The sequence below is a fragment of the Rattus norvegicus genome, chromosome 10 (genome assembly GCF_021556685.1).
Source record: "Rattus norvegicus strain SHRSP/BbbUtx chromosome 10, alternate assembly SHRSP_T2T, whole genome shotgun sequence".
NCBI classification, from domain to species: Eukaryota; Metazoa; Chordata; class Mammalia; order Rodentia; family Muridae; genus Rattus; species Rattus norvegicus.
Window position 1 is genome coordinate 86,975,798 of NC_141543.1, and position 25,956 is coordinate 87,001,753.

Consider the following 25,956-nt stretch of genomic DNA (forward strand, 5'->3'; position numbering starts at 1 on the left):
TTTAAGTACCTCACTTGGCTAAGAGCACGCCACAAGATAGGATACAAGGTACTAACAGCCCCATCAGGGCTCACCGTGTGCCGAGACAGCAGCCAACTGGGTGACACCCCAGCTCCTTCTCCTTGTGTGGTAGGATGACTCTGCACGACTCAGGCCAAGTCTTGGGAGCACGTCACTGGCTCTCCTGTCGTCAGTCTCTTTATCTGTGTACGAAGGTTTAAAACCGTGAATAGGTACAGCAGCCTCTGGGAGTACATAGAGAGCTTTGGACTGGGACAAGGTTTCAGATGAGATCAGTGTGCTGGTGCACACCTATAATCCCTGTACTCTAGAGTCTCAGGCAGGAGGATTGCTATGAGTTTGAGGCCAGCCTGAGTTATATAGTAAGTTTCAAGCCAGCCTGGACTAAATAGTAAGACCAACCGATTTAACAAACTTTAAAAACCGAGACAAGGCTGCTGGACACGGTGCGTGGCGCATGCCTTAATCCCCAGCACTTGGGAGGCAGAGGCAGTGGGTCTCTGTTTTGAAGCCAGCCTGGTCTGTGTAGTAAGTTCCAAGCTAGCCAAAGCTACACAATGAGACCCTGTCTCAAAAATAAAATATATATTTTTTAAAATGGGGTTGGGTGGGGATTTGGGAATGTAGATCATTGGCAGAATGTTTGCCTATCTTGGATGGGGATCTGGGTTGGATTGTGTAAGCCAGATAAAATGTTGTAGACCCATGATCCCAAAACTTGGATGGCGAAGGTGAGAGGATGCTACTACATAGCAAATTTGCAGTCACCTAGTCATTTGATATCCTATTTTTTAAAAAAAAAGTTTCACCAGCAAAACAGTTCAGTGGATAAAGGGATCTGCCACGCAAAGCCGATGACCTTCAAACCTTCAAACCCCTGGAATGCCCTGTGGAAGAAAACAACCAATACCTAGAACTTGCTCTGTGACTGCCACACACACACACGCACGCACGCACACACACACACACACACGCACGCACGCATGAACACATACACATGCATGCACACATATACACACACATGCATGCACACACACATACACACATACACACGTGCACACACACGTATGAACACATGTACACACATACACACACACACGCATGAACACATACACACACATGCATGCACACACATACACACACACATGAACACACACGCACGCACACACATACACACATGCACACGAGTTTTCACACTGATAGCAAATAATCTGTTTTATTGATTTGTGTGTGTGCAGGTGTGCACATGTCATGCCACAGTGGGTATTTGGAAGTTAAAGGACAATTTTCAGGAATCAGCTCCCTTCTTCTACCCTGTGAGTCCCTGGGATTGAGCTCAGGTCACATCGGGCTGGGTGACAAGTGCCCTTACCTGCTGAGCCATCTCACCAGTCCATTAAATAAATATCTATTTTAAAGTTTCAAATTTACAATTGAGATAAATTTACAACGACAAAGGTTTATTTCTTTGCTGTGTTAATGCCCGTGCACCATGTTTGAGCATTGCCTGGGGAGGCCAGAAGAAGATGTCAGATCCCCTTAGAGCTGCAGTTACAGGCACTTGTGAGCTGCCTAGTGTGGGCGTTGGGAACCAAACCAGGGGCCTCTGGAAGAGCAAGTGTTCTTAACTGCCCATCAATCTTTCCAGTCCTAAATATACAGTGTTAGTAATGGCAACAGATTGAGGTATGTGAGACAGAACTCTGCAAGTACAAAGGATAAATACTCTGAAAGTAAACTCTTCTCAGCCTCCGGGTGCCACTCCGACCAGAAGAGGGCATCAGATCCCATTACAGATGGTTGTGAGCCACCATGTGGGTGCTGGGATTTGAACTCAGGACCGTGGGAAGAGCAGTCAGTGCTCTTAACCACTGAGCCATCTCTCCAGCCCTCTTACTGGTTTCTTAAATGTCCCGCAGAATCCAAAATGCTCGCTTTTAGAGATTTTGTTTTTTAAGTTTTAAAAATGACATTTATTTTGCGTGTGTGTACACATAACACACAGCATACTTGTGAGAATCAGATGACAGTTTCTGGAATTGGTCCTCTCCTATCCTGTGGGTCCGAGGTGTTCCAGGCTTAGTGGCAGGTACATTTAACCCCCCAGGCCATCTCACTGGCCCTCTTTAGAGCAATGTATATCAAGATTTGGTTGACAGGGCACCAGTCAGAATCAACTATATCACAAACACTAGAAGGGGAGAGACTGCTTTAAAGAACTTGCCAACTGTGTTTTTCCACAGTAGGGGAGAGAGGAGGAGACTTCTGAAGGTCCCCCACTTCTACATAGGGAGGGAGACTGAAGCTATGCCTGTTCAGATTCATGCTTGGTCTAGAACCCAGGCTACTGGCACTTTGCACCTGACCAGTGTGGTTGTTTGAATAAAAATGGCCACCATAGACTCACAGGAATGGTATTATTGGAGGCGGGGCCATGTCATGTCACAAGGGGTGGGCTTTGAGGTTTCAGACGCTCAAGCCAGGCCCATCGTCTCTCTCCTCCTGCTGCTTTCTGATATGATGTAGAACTCTCAGCTACCTCTCCAGTACCGTGTCTTTCTGCGTGCCACCATACTTCCCACCACAGTGATAATAGACTAAACCTCTGAATCATAAGCCAGCCCCCCAAGTAAATGTCTTCCTTTATAAGTGTTGCCATGGTCGTGGTGTCTCTTTCAATTAATCTTTTTTTTTTAAGATTTATTTATTCATTTTGCATGAGTACACTGTAGCTGCCTTCAGACACACCAGAAGGGGGCATCGGATCCCATTACAGATGGTTGTGAGCCACCATGTGGTTGCTGGGAGTTGAACTCGGGACCTCTGGAAGAGCAGTCAGTGCTCTTAACCACTGAGCCATCTCTCCAGCCCTGTGGTGTCTCTTTACAACAATAAAAATTCTAAGACATCCAGTATTGTGTAGCCTCCAAGTGTGTGCCTGTGTGCCTGCCTTTGTGGGGGTCCTTATTAACAAGCACCTCTTCCAAATAGAGGTTACATGTGACCTGGTAACACACATGTGAAATAAAGCGGAGTCCCTTCTGTTCCAGTGACCAGGGTGGACAAGGGTGTCGCAGCACCTCCCTTCCCCCACACTTCATCATGAAGAAGCTTAAAAGTAGTTCCTCCAGTTGGCAGGATATTCGAACCTGTCTCCAGTTAGGGCATGGCACAGCCCTTAGCACACACTTTTAATCCCTCTGGCTGAAATACAGACACAGGTAGAAGAGAGTACAACCCAGGAATACAGTTCATAGAGAGCAGGGCAGTAGAGTTGAGAGGGAGGGCAGAGCAGCACAGAGAGGAAGGAGGAGAGTTTTATCAGGAGAGTTCTACAGAGACGGACTGAAGAAAGACACAGGTGAACACAGAACACACAAGAGAATGAGAAGGAGCCAGATTAGAAAAGATTGCTAGAGTTAGTTTGAAGCCAAGCAGAGCGACTCCGAAGCCAAGAGAAAAGCTTGATTGAATCAGTCACCTGGAGAGGAGTTTGAACCAGAACAGCTGAGTTGAACCAGCCAGCCAGAGTCAAGAACGAACCAGAAAGGGTGAGCTTATTCAGCAGCAAGTCTCGGAGGCTGAAAGCATTCTGTGCCTAGATTAGCTTATACAGAGGCTGGAAGCTTCCAGGCCTAGGCCTAGGTGAGCAGTGAGAGGCAATAAGCTTCAGAGATGATGAATGATACAGGAGAATAAAGGCGCCATTTGCATCCTCCCCTCAGTTCAGCTGGAGAGAGAAGAGCTACAAGGTAGTGACCTTTGTTGGGTGTGAGAACAGGGCCAAAGAGAGGTGGGAGCAGGTGAGTGGTCTCTGATGCCCCCACAGAAGAGGAGACATGAGGACAGAGAAGATATGACCCAGCCCCTTTGGGCCCCAGATTGGAGTCCGAGCCCTTGCCCCAGCTCAACACTTCTAACTGGTTTGAGGGGCAAGGGTCAGAGTTCACAATAACGTCACACCAAAACTTTCAGTCCATCATCCATCAGCTCTATGCTTCCTCTATGTGATAACCCCATCCTTCCATGGCTCCCTGTGATCCAGGTTGAGTCCCCATGGCTCTTGAACACCCCTGGGGGGGGCATTCCTGCCTCAGCCCTTGTACTTCCCTTTGCGGAAAGCCACTTCCCTTCATTTCTGCAAGGCTGCACCCACTTCTCCCCTGTGCTCAGCATCCTGTCAGCGTGGGCACTTCTACTTCTCTATAGGTAAGGGTCACCTGCCCTTGGTTGCTTCATGTTCCCACAGTAACTGTGATATCCACACACTTCCCTTTGGGCAGGAGCTCTCTGGTGTCCAGGGTAGAACCAGTTACAGGTGGTTCACTCAGAGCATTGGCTCCTGAATAACATAATTGACTCCCCTTTAAACTGCCCCCTCGCCAAGAGACTCTTCCTGAGCACTCCGGTGTCCAGGAGCTTGGTCACATGACCCGGGCATTCCTGGCGTATGTTACTGAGCCACAGGCAGTTAGAACGGCACAAGGGTAAATCTCGCAGGACAGTGTCGGGTGCCTGGTTGAAACAGCTCACCGTGGGGCTGATAGGGAACCTAGTGGGAGGGGGAAGGAAGTCCTATTGCAGAAAGGGAGTGCCACAGGGCTCCTGAGGAGCAGGTAGAGAGAGGGTGTGGTCCCTGCCCTCTGCCAGCTCACAGCACACGCCAAGCTGGAGATTAGAGAACAGCTGTCAAAACCCAGCGTCTGCAAAACTTCAGACCTGGTATCCCCTCCCGTTTCCGGGCTCCGTGCCCTTAACCTGCCCTTGCTTCCCCCAGATGAATCAGCAGGTTCCAGCCCCTAGGGTTCCTTGCAGCACATCCCTAGGGGAAGTTGAGAGGCTCAGGCGTGACGTTAAGAAATACACATCGGAGGGCAGGAGGCTCTAAAACCATCAGCAGCCTGGCTGAGGGTTACCCAGGGCCCAGTCTGTGCCCGTGAAGCCTCCAGTCTAGGAAACAAGCAAAGCTCAGCTGAAAACCAGCAGCTTGGCTGGGAGGCAGTTTGAAGGACAACAACAACAACAACAACAACAACAACAACAACAACAACAACAAGAATGAAAGCAGGTGTGTACCCTGCTTGAAACTACCTCTTCGATGAAAACCAAAATATAAAAGGGAAGAGGACAGCGAGATGGTGTAGTGGGTAAAGGTGCTTGCTGCCAAACCCTGACAGCCTGAGTTCAATCCCTGGCACCCACACAGTGGAAGGAGTGAAGTAACTTCCATCTAGAGACTGCACCATGGTCCGTTTGCATACATATAAACACACACACACACACACACACACACACACACACACACACACACACACACTAAATAAATACATAAACGAAATAATAAAAATGTTAAAAAAAGATACACAAAGGCAATACTTCCTCATTTTAAAGATGCTGCTTGGGACCTAGGTGAGCTCCCCTGGCAAGTTGGGCATCACTGCCCCTCTTAATACTCAACCTCCATGGGTAGAGGGATGGCTCCACAGTTAAGAGCACTGACCGCTCTTCCAGAGGACCAGGGTCTGATTCCCAGCACCAATATGGTAGCTCTCAACCATTTTCAACTCTAGTTTGAGGGGATCTGATGTCCTCTTCTGGTCTCCATAGGCACCAAGCACATAGGTGGTGCACATGCAGACGACACACCCATACTCAGGAAACAATAAGTCTAAAATATCTGCCTTCCTCATAAGTTGCATTATGGCTAGATCTACCCTCAAAGATTTGAGTACCTTGGCTAAGGGTGTAGCTCAGTTGACACAGTGCTTGCCTGGCAGGTTCAAAGCCTTTGGTTCAAGCCCCAGCCCAGCATAAACCAGGTGTAGTGGTCCATACTTGTAATCCCAGCACTCTGAGATACAGCAGAAGGATTGAGAGTCCAAGGTTTTCCTCCACTATATAATAAATTTGAAGCTACCCTGGGGCTACATGAGACTGTCTCAAAACAAACAGCAAAGCACTTACATAGTTAAAGCATGCATGACATCAGACTCCCAGAGGATCCTATGAAGACCCACAATTCCTTCAGCTTACAATAGGGAAACAGGCTCAGACTGGATAAGATGCATCTTAGACTACTGTTAGGACTTGAAGCCCTCCAGAACTTGCTACTGTCCTGGCGTGGCCACAGCTCTGGAAGGCCAATGCTTCAGTCGTTGTTCGATTGCTATGAAGAAACACCATGAGCATAATGACTCTTATAAAGGAAAGCATTTAACTGGGGGCTTGCTTACTGTTTCAGAGGCCCAGTCCATTACCATCATGGTGAAGAGCACGGCGGCAATCTTGATCTGGAGCAGTAGTTGAGAGCTACACCCTGATCTGCAAGCAGAGAGACTCTGGGCCCAGCACAGGCTTATGAAAACTCAAAGCTCACCCTCCCAGTGACACACTTCCTGCAGACCACACCGCCCAATCCTTCTAATCCTTTCAAATAGTTCTACTATGCGGTTAACTAAGCACTCATATATATGAGCCTATGGGGCCATCCCCATCCAAACCACCAAGGCCAGTTTGAGGAAAGTGACCATGAGCCTATGAGACAGCAGAAGGTTGAGACCCGGCATGGTAACCAGCTGTCACACCTGGGCGGGGTCTGAGTTACCATGTTAGGTCACATGATACGTTTTTTTTTATTTCTAGGGCTTTGCTTTCCATGTTTGTGACTGAGGATAAGAATACTCACATCAGGTAGCACTGGAGAGGAGCTGTGATGTGTGTCACCTCTGAGAGCAGCCTGACACACGTCTGCTACTAGTCTGCCTGTCATTCTGCTATTCTCAGAGGATCTCACACTTCGATGAAATATCCACAGGGACATTTAAGGGACAGTCTGCTCCCCTCCCAGGGGCATCCTAGACCTTCCCTCACTCACCTGGCAGGTCTCTCTCTACCCTTACGAGAATCCCTGCCATGACCTGGCTGGCTGGGCTGGACAGATCTTCATACACACCACAAGTCCATCATGTGGTCACTGGACTCGGCTCCAGTAGTGGCTGGAGCCCAGACATGCCAGGCAGGCTGCCAGGACTTCCTTAGTAGGAGGCCCCGGCCACTCCCTGTGGGCCCCTCTATTCTGGGAGCTGTAATTTACACATGCTTCCCCACCCTACTTGCTATCTGTAGCCACAGTCACAGCTCCCAAGGGCCCTGCCCATCCCCAACTAACTGGCCTTTCATAAACAGCTTTCAAGCTGCCCTGCTATCTTAGACACTAGGGCGCTGGGAGGGGGCCTGCCACCCTGGGAGGATCTCAGGGAGAAGCTGGTCTAGTGTGGGCTGCATAGAGGAGTCCTTAGCCACAAGAGACAGGGATAGCATCTACCAAGCCAGACCCCAATGTCTGCTGAGCTGGGTGGGGTGCAGAGCAATTGAGAGCCTGTCATTACCTGCCCCCAACCCCTACCCCAGCACACACATACACCCTGTACCCTAGGAACTGGGTTCCTGCCCGTGTTCTAGAGTTCCAGTTTGCTCAGCCATGGGGTCATGGAGAGAGAGAGAGAGAGAGAGAGAGAGAGAGAGAGAGAGAGAGAGAGAATTTGTGTGTGTGTGAATGTGTAATGTATGATGGATATGATATATGCGTGTGTGTGTGAATGTGTGTGAATAAGTGAGTACATGTGCGTATGTGTGTAAAAGGTATATGTGTGAGTCTGAGTGTGTATGAATGAGTGTGTGATGGGTATGTGTGTGAAAGTATATATGAATGAGTATGTGACAGGTGTGTGTGTCTGACATGTGTGTGAATGTGTGTGACATGTATGTGTGAGAGTGAGCATGTGTGTATAAATGTGTGTGAGAATGTATATGAGTGAATGTTTATGTGAGTGTGAGTGTGTGACAGGTGTGTGTGTATGAATGAGTGTGTGATTGGTATGTGTGAGTGTGTAAGTGTATGTGTGAATTAGTGTGTGGGACATGTGTAAATGAGTGTGTGGGAAATGTGTGTGAGTGTGAGCATATGATGTATGAATGTGATGAGTGTATGTGAGTGTGTGTGACAGGTGTGTGTGACATGTATGTTTGTGAGAGTGAGCATATGTGTGTATGAGTATGTGATAGGTATGTATGTGAGTATGTGTGTGTGTGACAGATATGTGTATGTGTGACAAGTGTGTGAATGAGTAAACGGGTGTATGAGTATGTAAACAGGTATGTTTGTGAGAGTGAGCATATGTGTGTATGAGTGTGTGTGTGAATGAGTATATGTGTGAGTGTTATGTATATGTGTGTAAGTGTGAATGAGTGTGTGTGTATGTGTGACAAGTGTGTGAATGAGTAAACGGGTGTGTGAGTGTGTAAACAGGTATGTTTGTGAGAGTGAGCATATGTGTGTATGAGTGTGTGTGTGAATGAGTATATGTGTGAGTGTATGGATATGTGTGTAAGTGTGAATGAGTGTGTGTGTGTGAATGTGTGTGTCCTTCTCTACCACCTCTGTCACCTCAGGACCCTTCCCAAGCTCTCCCTCCCCTCAGCACTCTTCCCTCATCTGTCTCCCTCTTGCTCTCTGGGTCTCAGCTTAGAGGCTGCTTCTCATGACGTCACAGCACATGCACACATCTATCCTGACTGGGATGGGCATCGCGTCTCAGCTCCCCAGAGGCACAGTGTTCTCATCTGTGCCCTCCCTGGGCAACTAGGAACAAGCCCGGATGGTTCCTCTTTTGGGTTTCATTTGTTTCCCTAGCACTTGGCATACAACAGGCCTTCAAGGAACGTCTTGAAAGAAGATGTATAAATAAATAGATAACCGAGTGCTCTGGCCACTCTGGGGATGGGGACTTGGGATGGCTCTTGGTTACCTTGTACCCTCCATTTTCTAGGAAAGCCTAAGTTTCAATGGTCGTGTCTTCCCGTTTGCTCCATGAGATAGGGTCTCGTTTAGCTCAGGCTACCCTCAAATTTGCTTTTCCACAAAAAAAAATAATGATCTGTAATAAATCCTCCTGCATCCACCTGTGTGCTAGGACTGCAGGTGTACACCTCTATGCTCCAGTTTGTGTGCTGACAGAAATCCCACGGATGTGCTAAGTGTTCTCCCTACCACCGGGCTACATTTCTAGTCTCACTCCTCATGTCCTTCTGACTTCAGTGTTCTGTCCTCCTGTCCTAGAACTACAACTGCGGGCTCGCCACACTCTGTCTATCCTGACCTGCAAAACACAGTTACTCGGGCCATGGGCTTGCCCAAGGGAACCCCAGAGTTCCTGAGAAGTTGCTACAAACAGACAGGCATTTCTAGATTGAGAGGGGGGCAGGTAGAAAGGGGACCAGGAGTCACCAACAGGAAACCCATCCTCATGTCAGCTTGGATGCCCAACTGACATCACACCATGTTCTACTGCAGCTTCCTGGAAATGGACTCTCCTCTGGGGCTGGAAAATGGCGTCTTCAGCAGCTTCCAGCATTGGAGACCATGACACCCACTCCTGGGAGTGAAGTCAAGGAGCCAAGATGTAGGGCTCCAGCCTTTTAAGGAGACAGCACAAGAGCAGCGAGGTCTCTGTACAACACTTTCCTCCCACTTCTGCTGGGAGATGTTCAGAGTTAAGCCCAGTGAGGACAACAGAGTTGACGGCAAAATACATAAGGCGAGAACAGCCCTGTGACCAGGCTGTGTCCGCATCTCAGGACCTCCGCATGCTCAACACCAGCATGCTCCTCCCCTGACCATGCTTTTCTCCGCCCCCTTTTCCTCCTCCCTCCTTTGTGTGTGTGTGTGTGTGTGTGTGTGTGTGTGTGTGTGTGTATGTGTGTGTGTGTTTGTCTTTCAAGACACAGTTTCTTTGTGTAGCCCTTTCTTTCTTTCTTTTCTTTTTTTATTTCCCTCCTCTCTCCTTATTCTTTCTGTTTGACTGGGTCTTTTTATGTTGCCCCCAAGCAACTAGGTTCAGGGATCCCACAGCCTCAGCTTCTGGATGCTGGGACTCCAGGCACATGGCACTGATTTTGTTATCAATCGTTCTACTATTTCAAGTGTTCATCAACTAAGTTATGCCATCACCCTTCCATGCATGTTATATCTGTATGTATGAGTGCAGACTCACCAGGCTATGGGATACGTGAGGGTCAGGGGACAGCTCCCAGGGTCAGTTCTTTCCTTCCACTATGGCTTCCGGGAATTGAACCTATGTAAGCAGACCTACCGTGAGACAAAGACTGTAACCGGATGAGCCATCTTGCTGGGCCCAAGTCTTTGTTTAAATGGTCCCTGTTAAGTCAGGTCTTCCTTGATCACTCCACTTTAAGTCATCATCCCTGCCTCATGTAAGTGTGTGTGAGACAGGTCTCACACATGCAGCCCAGGCTAGACTTAGACTCATCTTAATTCCTACTACCTACTAAGTGATAGACTCACAGGCATATACCCCCACCATTAAATCGAATCCCCACCCCTCCACCTCCCCGCTGCTTCTCACCAGGCCTTTTCCACGATGCTTGCCGCTGACTGGCACACTGGGTTGACCTTAAGGATGAGTGTTCTTGCAAGTCATCTATCTCCTTTTCGGTTCCTCTCAGAGCTCAGTCAATTCCGTCCAGACGGAACTCTGATGTAGCTTTCCATTACCGTGTTACAAATCCAACCCCAAATTTCGCAGCTCGCACAAGCAAGTATTTATCTCTAAGGCGTGTGAGTCCCCCTAGGACTGTGGCCCTCTCAAGGACAGCTTGGGTGGAGACGTGTCCAAGTTTATTCATGAAGAACCAGCAATCCATGGCCCTCTCTGACGAGGTCCTCTCCCAGGACTGTAGGGTTCGGCAGCTGTTTGCTGGCCAGGGCAGAGCTGCAGCCTTGTAACTCAGCTTTGGGAGCCATGGCCCTTCACTTCATGCTGGAATGGACACCAGAGGGTGAGCACGTCAGGGCGTCTGGGAGACTGTCAACTCTGTCAGCAGCAGCATGAGGCATAGAGAAGGCTCCCAGGAAACAGGGGTAGAAAGAGAATGAAAAAAAAAAAAAAAGGGAGCTGTCACTGGAACTCATGTCTGTGATCCCTGGATTCAGAAGGCTGAGGCAGGAGAATGAAGAAGTGTCTGGCTTGCATTGAGAATTTGTGGTCAGCTATGGACATACACACACACACACACACACACACACACACACACACAGAGAGAGAGAGAGAGAGAGAGAGGGAGAGAGAGAGAGAGACAAAGAGAGAGAGAGAGACAGAGAGAGAGAGACAAAGAGAGAGAGAGAGACAGAGAGAGAGAAACAGACAGAGAGGCATTTTAGCATTGTCATGTGGCATTTAATTTTTAGTTCTCTTGGGGATTTAGCAGCCGTGACCATTAACTTATCCCAAAGGACCTTAAAGCACCCAGTGTTCTCCCCACCACCCCCTCCATGCTCTTATAGTCCACCCCACCCCAGCAAGTGAGTGACTGTGGGCACATTCCGAAACACACTGGCCTATTGTGTAGATGGAAATACACACAGATGTAAACAAGAACCACAGTGCAGGGCACACCCACCCCCAGACGGAACCATGGTGCACAGTCGTGTGTGTTCACACCCTGGAGATGACCCACACAGCTCCCTGATATCACAGCATTTGTGGGTCACATGGAGTGACCGAGTGCCCATGGCCAGTATCCTAGAGTGTTGCTTAGCCTAACCAGAGAAGCCACCCTGGGGTGGCACCGCCTAGCTGGGTCACATGGCCTAGATATCAGGTTTATCATTTGGGCCAGAGATAGTCATATGCTTCAGGACCTTGCAGGCAGGGGACAAGACACAGGGGCTGTTTTCTGTTTACTATAGAACCTGTATTACCCAGCAGGGTGGTGTGTGTGTGTGTGTGTGTGTGTGTGTGTGTGTGTGTGTGTGTGTGTGTTTTCAAACCTGACTTATCTATCAGCTTTCAAACTTTCTGCAGTGAAGAAAATTGACAAGAAAATTGATTTGCTGGCTGGGTAAGGTAGTGCACACCAATCCTTGCACTTGGAAAGGAGAGGGTAGAGGCTGAGGAGTTCAAGGCCAGCCTCAGCTATATGAGAACCTGTCTCCAAATATATATGTATATTCTTTATACACTAGTAACAAAACTATATACACATATATAGATTTTATATATGCATATATATTTTATACATATAGTTTTATTATACATACAACACACACACCCCGTCTTAGTAGTTAGGGTTTTATTGCTGTGAACAGACACCATGACCAAGACAAGTCTTATAAGGATAACATTTAATTGGGGCCGGCTTACTGGTTCAGAAGTTCAGTCCATTATCATCATAGTGGGAGCAGGGCAGCATCCAGATAGGCAGGCACAGTGGCAAACTCTACACACCTCCATGTCTGATGTCAAAGTGGTCTTCAGATTTCCAACTCCCTTTTCATCTTTGTTGATTTCAACAAAGTTCTACTGGGCTGGTTCTACTCTCTGTTAGCAGCTTTGCTCCGCAGACAGCCCACAGTGCTGGCATCTCCAATATCTTGGGGTCTCTGGGGCAACTTCAATGTTATGGCTTCTTGTTTCAATGCCTGGGATTCACACACGAGCTGGGCTCCTCCAAAGGAGCTGGCATTGCTTCTGCAGCTCTGCCCTCTATAGCGCTCTAAGCTCAGGTGGATCCACTCCACTGCCACTGCTGTTCTTGGTGATCATCCCATGGTGCTGGCCTCTCCAGTCTTCTGTTGCAACTAGGCTTCACCAATAGCCTCTCACAGGCTCTCTTCATGGTGCCAAGCCTCGAATCCTTTGCATGACCTCTTCTGTCCTGGGCCATCAACTACAACTGAGGCTGCACCTTCACCGAGGGCCTTCCATGCTCTCTCACAGCACCAGGCCTCAGCTGTGCTTCATGACCCTTTCATGTTTTCACAACCAGTACCACCTGGGTGACTCTCAGCCATTAGCAAGTACAGCTGCAGCATAAGGTACAACCTTGGCTAACACTGAAACACAGCTTCTTTGTTCTCTTAGGAAACACTTCCCAGAAGATTCCGACTCAGTAATGCTGGTCTCTCCTTAACCTCTCCTAATTTCTTAGCTCCCTCTGACCAGCATCAATTGTCCCAGTCGTTCCTTTCATTTTTCACTCTAAAGTCAGGGCCACATGGCCGAAGCTGCTGAGTTCTGCTGCTTGCTAGGGCTGGAACATGGCCCCCTTGTTCTATTACATTATCACCAGAGCTTTCTGTTGTCCAACCCCTTCACCACCTAAGCTTGGCTGTCCTCGAACTTGCTCTGTTGACTAACTTTGAACTCTGAGGTCTGCATGCCTGTCTCCTGGGATTACAGGTATGTACCACCATGCCTGGACTTAAGCTTTTTTTCACCTAGAACTTGTTCTGTCCCAGGCTGGCCTTGAACTCAGAGATTGGCTTGGCTTTGTCTCCTGGAATTAAAGGTGTGTGCCACCATGCCTGGATCTAAATTTAGTTGGGTAGGATCCTGCTCCAAAGCCCCTCTCCCTTTATCTGTCATCTCCTAGAACACAGGATTCAGCTCCGTTTCACTTCCTGGTGCCCCTTTAATATATGAACCAAATATTTTATATTTTTCCTTTCTAAGCTTGCTATGCACATTCAAAATGCTCTCCATGGAGCTGGGGATTTAGCTCAGTGGTAGAGCGCTTACCTAGGAAGCGCAAGGCCCTGGGTTCGGTCCCCAGCTCCGGAAAAAAAAAAAAAAAAAAAAAAGAACCAAAATGCTCTCCATGAGGAAAAATGTCTCTGTTTGGGCTTTTTTTTTTTTTTTTTTTAAGAATTATTTATGAGTACACTGTAGCTGTCTTCAGACACACCAGAAGAGGGCATTGGATTCTATTACAGATGGTTGTGAACCATGTGGTTGCTGGGAATTGAACTCAGGACCTCTGGAAGAGCACACAATGCTCTAAACCGCTGAGCCATCTCTCCAGCCCCTATCTGGGCTTTTTTTTTTTTTTTTTTTTTTTTTTTTTGAGAGTTCCTTTGTCAATGCAATTAATACAAATCTATCTTAGCCTCAGGTAGACTCCTCAGACAAGGGCAAAAAGCAGCCACATTTTCACCAAAATATCACAAAAACAGTCTCTCGGCTAAGCATTACTACAATCCTTCTCCTCTGAAACCTCTAGAACCAGGTTTCCACAGTTCAAATCACCCTCAGCAACAAAGTCTTCCACATTCCTACTAGCATGCCTATCTTAAAGCACTCCACTTAAAGCATTCCATGGCTTTCCAAATCCACATTCTTCCAAACAAAAGCATAAGCAGGCCTACCTCAGCAATACCCCAGTCCCTCGTGCCAACTTCTTAGTTAGGGTTTTACTGCTGTGAGCAGACACCATGACCAAGGCAACTCTTATAAAGGACAACGTTTGATTGGGGCTGGCTTACAGGTTCTGAGGTTCAGTCCATTATCATCAAGGTGGGAGCATAGCAGCATCCAGGTAGGCATGGTGCAGGAGGAGCTGAGAGTTCTATGTCTTCATCTGAAGGCTGCTAGTGGATGACTGACTTCCAGGCAGCTAGGATGAGGGTCTTAAGCCCACACCCACAGTGACACACCCACTCCAACAAGGCCACACCCCCTAATAGTGCCACTCCCTGGGCCAAGCATATACAAACCATCAAATACATATATTACAACACACACATGCACACACACACACACACACACACACACAATTTCAAAGGATTTGTTTACTTGTATGTGCATGGGTGTTTTATCTACATATATGTATATGTGTCACTGGTGTGCTGGGTGCCTGCAGTTACAGATGATTGTTAGCCACTGTGTGGGTGCTAGGAATTGAACCTGGATCCTCTGAAAGGGCAGCCAGTACTTCTGTCCTCTAGACATCTCACCGGCCCTAGAAAGATTTTTTTTTTAAGTTTCATTTATGTGTGGCTGAGTGGGTTTTATGTGCACCATGTGCAACTCAGGTGCCAAAGAGGCCGTGAGAGAGCATCGGTTCCCCTGAAATGGGAGTTACAGGCAGATGCGAGCCATTTAGTTGGATGCTGGGAACCAAACTTGGGTCCTCAGCGTGATCAATACCACTTTGTTTTTGTGACTTTTGTTCAGTTGGTTTCTTTGTATATCCCTCGCTTGCTGTCTTGGAACTAGTTCTGTAGACCAGGCTGGCTTCTGCCTCTACGTCCTGAGTGCTGGGATTAACGGTGTGCAACATCACTGACAGCACATTGGGTACTTTTCTATTACCCTAACAAAACACCTTGACCAAGGCAGTTTCAGAGGGCGAGCCCATCCATGCCTAGATGCTGCCATGGTGCCAAGTTGAGAGCTTATATCTTAATCCACAGTGAGGAGGGGAGGAAGGGCAGAGGGGGGAAGGGGAGGGGGAAGGGGGAATGGGAGAGGGAGAGGGAGAGGGAGAGAGACTGAGCTGGGCTTGGTGTATGCTTTTGAAGCCTCAAAGCCCATCCTCAGTGAGACACCTCCAACAGTAGCACACCTCCTAATCCTTACCAAATAGTTCCACAGCAGACGGGGGGGGGGGGGGCACCAAGCATTTAAGTATATCAGCCCATGGGGGTCACCTTCATTCAAACCACCACATGTTCTTAACTACTGAATAATGTCCTCAGCCCCTGCATTGTCTTCTTTTTCTTTGAGACATCTCATGTGGCCAAGTATGTTCCCGAACTCCTGATTCTTCGGCCTCCAACTCTCGAGTATCGTGATTATGAGTGAGTACCACTGCCCCTGGCTTCAGCACAAAGTCTCCAAAAGGAATCTCCAACACCCTCAAGCCCTTTCCAAGCCTCAGAGTCAATGCTAATATGAAGACAATGGCTGGAACCTGTGTCTCATGAATGAATGAATGAGAACAAAGGAGAAAGTAATACAAGGCCAGAATCCTTGCTAACCGGCACATCCCTTTTCTTGTATCGCCGCTTCCAGAATACCAGCTGACTTCAAGAGCCCTCACCCCAGCCGAACCTTGTGCTACTTCCTCACTCTCATGACCTTAGACTCATCACTGCCTCTCAGCCACATGCTCCCCATCATGTGTGTTCTGTAGCAACAAGGCTCCCAGAATACAAAAGGCTCTTATTCTGGATGAACTCTTATTTTGGTGGGTGTATCTGGGGAATCAGGTCCATGGAACTGAAGGTTCAGAGCCACCGGTGCTGCTGGCTCCCGGTTATCATCAACATCAGCTCTGCCCTGCCCCGGAGAGGGGAGCTTCTTGGAGAAGCACCTAGCTCAGGGGAAAGTATGAAATGTCTCAGCCACCCCTTCCTTTGTTAGTGCCAGCCACCCCAGTCAGACTGCTGGGTGTGACCTGACGGAGGCCAGCAGTCTCTTTCCGCATCACTCACGCTGTAGAAATGGAACCAATGAGTCTTCCAGTCATTCGGGCAACAGTTTTTAATATTCGAACAAGAAAATTTTAATTCTTTTTTTTTAAAGATTTTACTTATTTACTTCATGTGAGTACACTGTTGCTGTCTTCAGACACACCAGAAGAGGGCATCAGACCTCATTACAGATGGTTGTGAGCCACCATGTGGTTGCTGGGAATTGAACTCAGGACCTCTGGAAGAGCAGTCAGTGCTCTTAACCGCTGAGCCATCTCTCCAGCCCCTTTAATTCTTTTTTATTGATTAATTCTGTTATTTGACAATTTCATGTGTGTATATAACTTATTTTATTTTGTTGTTTGTTTTTTGAAACCGTGTCTCGCAGTGTAGCCTTGGCTGGCTTGGAGCTCTGTAGACAAGGCTAGTCTTAAACTCACCGACCATCTCTGCCTCCTGTCCCAACTATTTAATGTATGAGCATGTGGAGGTCAGAGGGCAATTTGTGGGAATCAGTTCTCTCCTGCTCTGGGTTCAGGGGGATGGAACTCAGGTTGCCAGACTTTTCAGTGAGTATCTTTACCACTGAGCCATCCATCTTACTGGCCCAACATTTATTGATCAGCTCTTCTAGATCAGGACTCTGATGAGAGTAAAACCAAGAAGGTCTCTGCATGCTGTGGGGTAGGTAGTCTAGGAGTGAGGGATGACTCATCAGGAGAAAGACAGGGGCCTGGGGAGATACGTATGAGGCCCTGCTCTTGGGAGTCAGCAGGATAAGCAACATTACAGACATCTTACGTGAAGAGCTGAGTCCTAACCCCAGGCAGAGGCTACAGCACATGCAAAGGAATGGGAGTAAGAACCTTAAAGTAATTGAAAGAAGACAAATGTGGTTGTGACTTCCACTTATGTATGGAATTACAAAGCATTGCAGACACCTCAAGGAACACATGCACGGGAGAGGGCAGTGGAAACCAGCTCCCTTAGAGGGGACACTTCTCAGGCAAGAGCTGGGAGGGTGTGAAGGCTTCTAGGCATGCGTGGAAAGAAACACATGTGTGTTAGTCAGGGTTCTCAAAGGAACGTGACAGACAGAATGAACTAATAAATGTATTAAAAAGGGATTTATGGTGCTGGAGAGATGGCTCAGTGGTTAAGAGCACTGGCTGCTCTTCCAGGAGTCCTGGCTTCCATTCCCAGCACCCACATGGTGGCTCACAACTGTCTGTAGCTCCAGTTCCACAGGATTTGACACCTTCACACAGATGCACATGCAGACAAGACACAAAGGCACATATAGCAATAATAATAATAATAATAATAATAATAATAATAATAATAATAAAAACATTTAGAAAAAAGAAGAAAGAAAGAAAAGCCAGGGGGCTGGAGAGATGGCTCAGTGGTTAAGAGCACTGACTGCTCTTCCAGAGGTCCTGAGTTCAATTCCCAGCAACCACATGGTGGCTCACAACCATCTGTAATGAAATCTGATGCCCTCCTCTGGTGTGTCTGAGGACAGCGACAGTGTACTCATTTATATATAATAAATAAATAAATATTTTTAAAAAGCCAGGTGGTGGGTTGGGGATTTAGCTCAGTGGTAGAGCGCTTGCCTAGCAAGCACAAGGCCCTGGGTTCGGTCCTCAGCTCCAAAAAAAAAAAAAAAAAAAAAAAAAAAAAGCCAGGTGGTGGTGGCACACATGTCTTTAATCCCAGGAGGCAGAGGCAGGCAGATCTCTGAGTTTGAGGTCAGCAGAGTTCCAGGACAGCCAGGGCTACAGAGAGAAATTCTGTAAGGGGGAGAAGAGGGGTAGAAAAAAAAGAAAGAAGAAAGAAAATGACCTTTTTAAAGATATTTCTGAAAAATATGTTGTTTAATTTCCCAGTGTACCTCTAGCCCTTGCCTGTAGGTCAGCCCCTGAGAGACAAACTGTTTGGTTTCAGACTCCAGGCCCAGCTGCATATTTTACATATCAAACAAGACCTCTAGGATCTCCCAGCATCCCTCAGTCCCTGGCTTCCCTGTCCCCAGCCCTGAACTTTCCAGCCCAAGTTCCCCCAGAGGCTCTTCCCTATATAATCCATTTTGGTCTCCTCTTCTTTTTCTGCCAGTTTGTTCTCTCTCTGTCTCTCTCTCCCTCCCTCCCTCCCTCCCTCTCTCTTCCTTCCCACATCAACTCACCCAAGAGCAGCTTCCCAGTAAACCTGCATTTAATACAACCTAATCTGACTTGAATTGGCTCACTTCTCCAGCGGAGACATAACTTATCACAAACCACTACATTAACGTCAGGAAACCACGTGAAATTCTGTAGTGGAGAGTGTGTGCACAAGCAGTGTTCCCTTAGCACCGCTGCTCCAGAGAAAGATGTGGGACTGTTAGATGCAATGTTCCCTCCTTCCACACTAGTTCTCCCACCTCATCTTACTGTCTACTGGAAAGCGTGCAGGGCAGCAGCAGACCCGTTTAACAGCAAGCAGTACACAGTTTCCACCTGAAGCCCAGAGAGAGAAAAGATCAAATGTTCAGCTAAGGCAGCCCAGCCAGTGGGGAATGCCAATCCCTGGACCTGCCTGCCTGCCTGCCTGCCTGCCTGCCTGCCTGCCTGCCTGCCTGCCTGCCTGCCTGCCTGCCTGCCTGCCTGCCTGCCTTCCCTGGACCTGCCCTGCCTGCCAGCCTGCCTGCCTGCCTGCCTGCCTGCCTTCCCTGGACCTGCCTGCCTTCCCTGGACCTGCCTGCCTTCCCTGGACCTGCCCTGCCTGCCTTCCCTGGACCTGCCTGCCTTCCCTGGACCTGCCCTGCCTGCCTTCCCTGGACCTGCCCTGCCTCCCGCCCTGCTTATTCTCCCCCCTCTCCACCACCTATCCTGAGGAATGATCCAGGGGGTTTAAGATAGGAGAAGGAGCTGAAGAGGCTGGGACAGGGAAGGCAGGCAGGGAGGGAGGGACACAAATAAACATTAGGCAGAAGGTTCTCCTAGAGTGACTCTAGGCTGCCAGGGGAGGTGAGAAGAGAGATGGAGACGGAGACGGAGAGGGAGAGGGAGAGGGAGAGGGAGAGGGAGAGGGAGAGGGAGAGGGAGAGGGAGAGGGAGAGGGAGAGGGAGAGGGAGAGGGAGAGAGCCATTTGCAGCAAAGTACAAGAGTTCAATGGGGCAGAAGTGGAATGGTCAGGATGGGACTTCTCAGGGAACCCACAGCCTGAGTGATGGCTCTCCCTTTTCTGCTGGAGGGAGGGCCCTCAGGTACCAGTTGTTGGACCTGCTGAGACACAGATGACATAGACATCCCCAGGGGGGCAGCAGCAGCCCAGCTAGCTGTTGAGCTTCAGTGCCAGATCATAGGTCCCCACACGTGCTGGATAAGTACTTTACCTTTGAGCCGTCCTCAGTGCAGCCTTCTTCCCTGTTTTAAGACAGTCTCATGGATGAAGCCCACGTCTAGCCAAGCTGACCTCAAACTCATTAAGTAGCTGTCAATGACTTTGACCTTAGTTATTATTATTAAAAATTATGAGCCTAGGACGGTGATGCATGCCTTATTTACTTATTTATTTATTGTTATTCTGGGAGAGAGTTAAGACAGGGTTTCTTTGTGTATGCCTGGCTGTCCTGAAATTCTCTATGTAGACCAGGCTGGGCTTGACTCAGAGGTGCTCAGGTGAAACCCATGTGCCACCACCGCCTGGCCTTGATGCAGGCCTTTAGTCTCAGCACCCGGGAAACAGAGGCAAACAGATCTCTGTGAATTCGAGGCCAGCTTGGTCTACATAGTGAGACCTTGTCTCAAAAACTGAATGAATGAATGAATGAATGAATGAATGAATGAATGAATGAATGAATGAATGAAAAGAAAGAAAAGTTTGATCAAACTATCTGACAAATAACAAACTTCTGTCCCTCTACTTCCCAAGGGCTGGGATTAGAGACCTGCTTATCTAGTTCCCCAGACCTTTCAAGTTTAGTTTTTATTTTGAAACGGGATCTTACTAAGTTACCCAGACCAGTCTTAGGCTCACTCTACAGCCCAGGCAGGCCTTGAACTTGCCATCCTCCTGCTTCAGTCTTACAGAACTGTGCTACTAGGCCTGGCTCTCCCTGACACTCTTTTTTTTTTTTTTTTTTTTTTTTTTTTTTGGTTCTTTTTTCGGAGCTGGGGACCGAACCCAGGGCCTTGCGCTTCCTAGGCAAGTGCTCTACCACTGAGCTAAATCCCCAACCCCTCTCCCTGACACTCTTAAAAGGCCTAATTTTTTTTTGCCCAGTCTCCTTCAGACTGTGAGCTAACCTAGGACAGGGTTTACACCCTATTGAATATCCTCTCCCAGTGCCCTCCCCAGTAAACATTTGCCTAATTTATTTTTATGAGTATGGATATTTGGCCTGCATGTGTATCTGTGCACCAGGGCATGCCTGGTGCTCTGAAAACCAGAACTGGAGTTACAGAGGATTATGGAGCCACCATGTGGGTGCTGGGAATCGAACCCAGGTCCCCTGAAAGGGCAGGCAGTGCTCTTAACGACTAACCACTGAGCCACAGACCCAACCCCTGAGTTTTTGTTAAAAAAATAAAAGAGAGATCACAAACAAACAAGCCTAGAATGGTTGGGATACATGGCTGGCCAGAAAATGCACACTGTTCCCAGCTTCTGAAGGATCTGGCTTTGAAGATCTGAGCCCTGGCCTACGCTATGTTGTTGTCCAATTCCCTCTGTGGACCAGTAGGCATGGGACAGCCTATGTGGATCCACAGAGGGGCAATTCAAAATCAGACAGGTTCCCGTAGTTTAATGAGAATTGCTCAGTACAGAAGCCTGTGAAAGCCACAGCCAGAGGATGACGATTCAGAGTCTTCTCCTCGGGGATTGGGGTGGGGGCAGATTTAAGCAACGCTCCACGTGCCACCAGGCAGCCACCAGCCACAGGCTTCTGCATGTTTGGGTGAGCCCAGGGACTCAAGCCAGAATATTTCAAAAATGCTCCTGGCCATGCCCTCCTGAGGTGGCAGACCCAGGTGACTAGGCAGGCTGGTGCCTGTGCAGAAAAGGGTACTCCACCCACCCAACCCTGCTCTGCTCCTAACCATGCCCTCTGGACCTGGCTGGGATCCGAGGGTTCCAGGGTAAGAGGAGGAACACGTAAGACTCGATCTCTGGTCTCCATTAAATAACAGCCAGCCCTTAAAACCTGCAAGATCCTGATAATCTGCCCTAGTCAGGAAAACAAAGTCCAAAGGGACCTGATGTCATGAGAGTTCAAAAGCAGATGTCCTCGTTCCTAGTCAAAGTGTTCCAGAGGCTGGAACTTAGGGGATGTTCAACCTCTTAAGGTAATACATAGTAACTCTAGAGGCAGAGAGGCTGATCTCCGAGTTCTGGGCCAGCCTGGTCTACACACTGAATTCTAGCACAGCCAGGGCTCTGTAGAGAGACCTTGTCTCAAAACAAAAGCAAAACTAAAGCAGACTGTAGTGGTACACACCTTCAAGCCCAGCTCTAAAGAGGCAGAAGTAGAGAGATCTCTGAGCTTGAGGCCAGCTTCATCTACAGAGAGTTCCCAGACAGCTAGAGCGAAACAGAGAAACCCTGTCTCAAAAATCCAACCAAACGAACAAACAAAACTAATAGGCCCAAGTGTGCTCAGAAAAGAAAGTATTTAACTCAAGAATATGAGCTTCTTGCCAGACCTGGTACTGTAATCCCCAGTGTGGGGTGTGGGTACATGGAGGGAGGATCGGGGGTTCTAGGTTAACCTCAGCAACAGGTAAACTAGGGTCAGGCTTGGCCTGCAAGAGACCCTGTTTCTAAACACATACACACAGACACATGTGTGAGCGCGCACGCACGCACACATGCACGCACACACATACACACGCACACGCATGCACACATGCACACATGTACACGCACACATGCACACATGTACATGCACACACACATATGCACAGAGAGAGAGAGAGAGAGAGAGAGAGAGAGAGGTCAGCCAGGGCAATTTTGAGACCCTGACTCTGAAAAAGAAAAACAAAAAACAAAAAACAAAAAAAAGAAATAAACATGCCTCTATATCATCTTCCTATCCTCTAGGGCCAGCACCTTTTTCTTGACCATAGTGGACATTTCCTTCTCATTAAGTGCAGCTGGAGAGATGGCTCAGTGGTTAAGAGCACTGGCTGCTCTTCCAGAGGCCCCAGGTTCAATTCCTAGCACCCACATGAAGCTCACAACTGTCTGTAACTTCAATTCCAGAGGACCCAACATTCTTACATAGACATACATACAGGCAAAATACCAATGCACATAGAGTAAAACTAAATAAGTCACTTTAAACCTGCAGTTGAGGTTGGGGGTGGGGGCAGGACTAAGGATGTGGCTCAGCTGAAAGTGGAGCTGTTTAACATGCACAAAGTCACACCCCCAGCACTACATAACCAGATGTGGCAGGGCACACCACTCCTATGGACTAGACAGGATGTTTTCAGTCCTGGTAACAACTTCTAGCACACTGCTTTCCAACTGAAATGCCTCGATGGAACACTTGGCCACATCTCCCGCCTCTCTGTCCTCTCTGGCTTCACCAGGAGTCCAGATCTGCATCTGACCACCTACGACTGGTACATCGTGCCTTCAGGCAAGGTACTTTCTCAATGTCCCTGGGTTTCTGCCTCTGTAAAACCGGAACAACTAAAGCCCCCTGCAGAAGCAGTTGTCCAGATCACATGACCAAGACCCAGCTGTTCCTGGAGAGGTTAGTGGGCTTCCTCCCTCAGGTGGGCCATGTCAACCGAACCATTCCTTCCTTCCTAAGAGCTGGTCGTGACCTTGGATTCCTGGCTTCTTGACTTTACCACTGGAACCTTGGGCAAGTGACTCAGCCTCTCTGTGAGGACCAGTTGGAGAGTCCGACTCCGGCCACCTGAGTCAAGGGTCACCAGAGACTTGAGCAAGCTCTGTCACCTCCGATGACTCTTCACCCCACAAGCTCTCTGCCAAGTCAAGAGACCCAAGTGCTAAAGTGAACGTTTGACCCTGTGCTGAGCACATGTCTCTGTCCTCTGGACTGGGGCTCATTCTTCCCTTCCATTTCTGTCATCTTTAGACACAAGGCTGATCGTCCATCCGTTCACTCTCTGACAGTTAAAAGGGAAAGTAAAGAAAATGGAAAGACAGAACGTTTTACCCCAGGGAGAACAGAGCTGGGGTGGAGAGACGCCTTAGCAGTTGAGAGCGCTTTATGGAGCTCACAGAGTACCAGAGTTCAGTTTCCCGTACCCATAGAGGGCAGCTCACCTCTATTACAGTCACTGCCTGAATCTCCAACTACTGAAGCAACTGCCGCCATGGCTTCCGTGGGTACCTGCAGGCTCGTGCACGCACCCACACCATACACACATAGTTGAGAATAAAATAAACCTCTATATTTAGGCCTGAGAACATGTCAGAGGTAGGGCAGTTGCCTAGCATGCCCAACGCCACCCTCCAACGCTGCTACACTTCTTTCTGAGGTCCTTTGCAGGAGGCAAAAGTGAGCATCCCTATGATGGGGCTAGAAGGAAGAAGAGGGGAGGGAAAACTCATCAGTGGGGGCCAAAGGTCATCTGCTAGAACTCCTCAACCGTATCAGTGAATTTGGAAATGAGGCTGAAATTGCACCAGAGATTTCGGATTTTTTTTTTTCCAAGACAGGGACGTAGCTCTGAGTGTCCTGGAATTCATTCTGTAGACCAGACTGACCCTGATCTCAGAGATCTGACTGCCTGCTTCCCAAGTGCTGAGATTGAAGGTGTGTGCCACCAGACCCAGGAGAACCTAAGGCCTATAGCTATCCAGATTATATCCTGGGTCTGAGTCACAGTGTCAAATAAAACAGACATGAATTGGGTGGTGGTGGCTCACATCTTTAATCCCAGCACTCCAGAGGCAGAGGTAGACTGATTTCTGAGTTCAAAGCCAGCCTCATCTACAGTGAGTTCTAGGACAGCCAGAGCTACACAGAGAAACCCTGGCCTTCTGGAAAACAACAAAGTCAAGCATGGTCTCTGCCCCCAATTTACTTAAAAGAGAGCAAAAGTGACAAGGAAGAAGCACAGTAGGAGGCCATAGGTAAGCAACTGGGTTGGAACCCCAGCACTCCCATCCCTCTTGGATAGCCCTGTGCAAGCTCATTAGCTCTTCCTGATTCAATTTCCTCAGAGCCTTGCTGGCATCGTTTTGGAAGGAGAGTAAGGGTCAGCGCATGGATCCAGACATTCAAATCTGTTTAGTCACTTACCCACTGCCCTACAAGTACACCCAGGACTGGTCTAAGGGCATAGTGACACATGCCTTTAATCCCAGCGCTCAGAAGGTGGAGACTCAGGAATTGACGGTCATTCTGAACTACACAGTAAGGCCCATACTAGCCTGGGCCACATGAAACCGTCTCAAAGGGTCGGAGGAGGGGGGCATTGCAGGGCTGAGGACAGATGCAACACAGACGCTGAAGACTGTGTGAGCCTGTCTTAGGGGAGGGTGTGGAGACCAAACTGCTTCTGCAAGGGGAAGGATTGCAGGGTTTGGCGTGGCGACTCAGGCCTTTAATCCATCAAACGGAACAAGGAGGCAGGAGATTTAGGAGCTCAGGGCCAGACCTAGAATAGGTAGGAACAAACTATAAGAGGCCCACCCTCCCATCCCCGACTCAAGATTAAAAGCCAAGCTGAGCACCACTAGGTAGAAGCAGCCCAGGTACCTGGCAGTTGCTCTCCGACTTCAGCGAGGTAAGAGGTGAAGGGGCGCTGTCATAGAGAGGGAGCTGGGGCAATGGAGAAGTCGCCCTCAAAGGTTTGGGTGGGTGGTCCATCAGGTTGGCAATTTTTCTGCCTATCCGCCTTTTGCTGGTGAAAGCACGGAGCACTGGTATCAAAGCTAGAGGACTTTGGGAGAGTTGAAGTTAGACCCAGGCCTGGGTGCATCTCCTCACAGATTCTGTTCTGTGACTGAAGTGAGATGTTCTTGTGTTTGAACTCTTGGACAAGTCTTTTCTCCTGGGTTCGTCGCACCGGCTCAGAAAGTCCAGGTTTCACCCCTTCTCTCTTAATCATAACCTAGTGTCCTAAGGGTTGGGAAGCAAGGGGAAGCTCTCCAGAGGGGAATAGCGGCGGATGGGGGTCCAGGAGCGCACTCCCAGCACTTGGGAGAGAGCGGGATTTTTTTTATTTGCACCACTGTATTCCCGAGTTTGGGCGGATTGGGAGAGTTCTTCCACCGGCAAGCCCGAGTACCCGGTAATCTGGGGACAGGGTTCCGAGGACTCGGCAGGATGCCGTGACTCCTCCCGGAAGGGCAGAGGGCACCGGGCTTGGCGCACGTGGAGGGAGTGCTGCTCGGCGGGCCGGTCACCCGGCTGTCCGGTGGCGCTCCAGAGCCAGGACTGCGGGGCGGTGGAGTGGCAGCCTGAAGATTCCTCGCGCCGAGCCCAGCGGGAGGCGGGCAGTGTGACACTGACTCACGCACGTGCCCACGCGCACGCAGAGGGTGCCCCGCACCCACGCTCCTCGGACGGGACGCGCCACGCTCCACCCGTCCCGCCCGCCCAGTCTCCCCGCCACTCGCGCGGCCTCCGGGACAGCCCGGAGGCGTGGCTCGCTGGCAGCCCGCCCCTTTGATGTGCGCCGGCGCC

General features: G+C 49.0%; 1 protein-coding gene across 16 annotated transcripts in view; it reads right to left on the reverse strand.

Moving 5' to 3' along the window:
* The window catches only part of LOC102547047 (uncharacterized), a 51,062-nt gene extending 25,148 nt beyond the window's left edge, over positions 1-25,914 (reverse strand). For 3 of the 16 annotated variants that reach the window (XR_015632023.1, XM_087575023.1, XM_087575021.1), the window contains exons 1-2: positions 6,896-7,002; positions 75-203 (exon numbers count right to left, since the gene is read on the reverse strand). Coding sequence is in view for 3 of the 16 variants with exons in the window: in XM_087575023.1 (XP_087431149.1) it covers positions 75-203; positions 6,896-6,935 (169 nt within the window). In the remaining 13 variants the exon portion in view is untranslated. Of the gene's footprint in view, positions 1-9; positions 204-5,985; positions 6,188-6,254; positions 6,345-6,895; positions 7,003-10,073; positions 10,155-10,445; positions 10,860-25,026 lie in introns of those variants that run through there. The other 13 variants (XR_015632013.1, XR_015632022.1, XR_015632024.1 and 10 more) reach the window with 12 other exon arrangements.
* Positions 25,915-25,956: the final 42 nt, after the last annotated feature.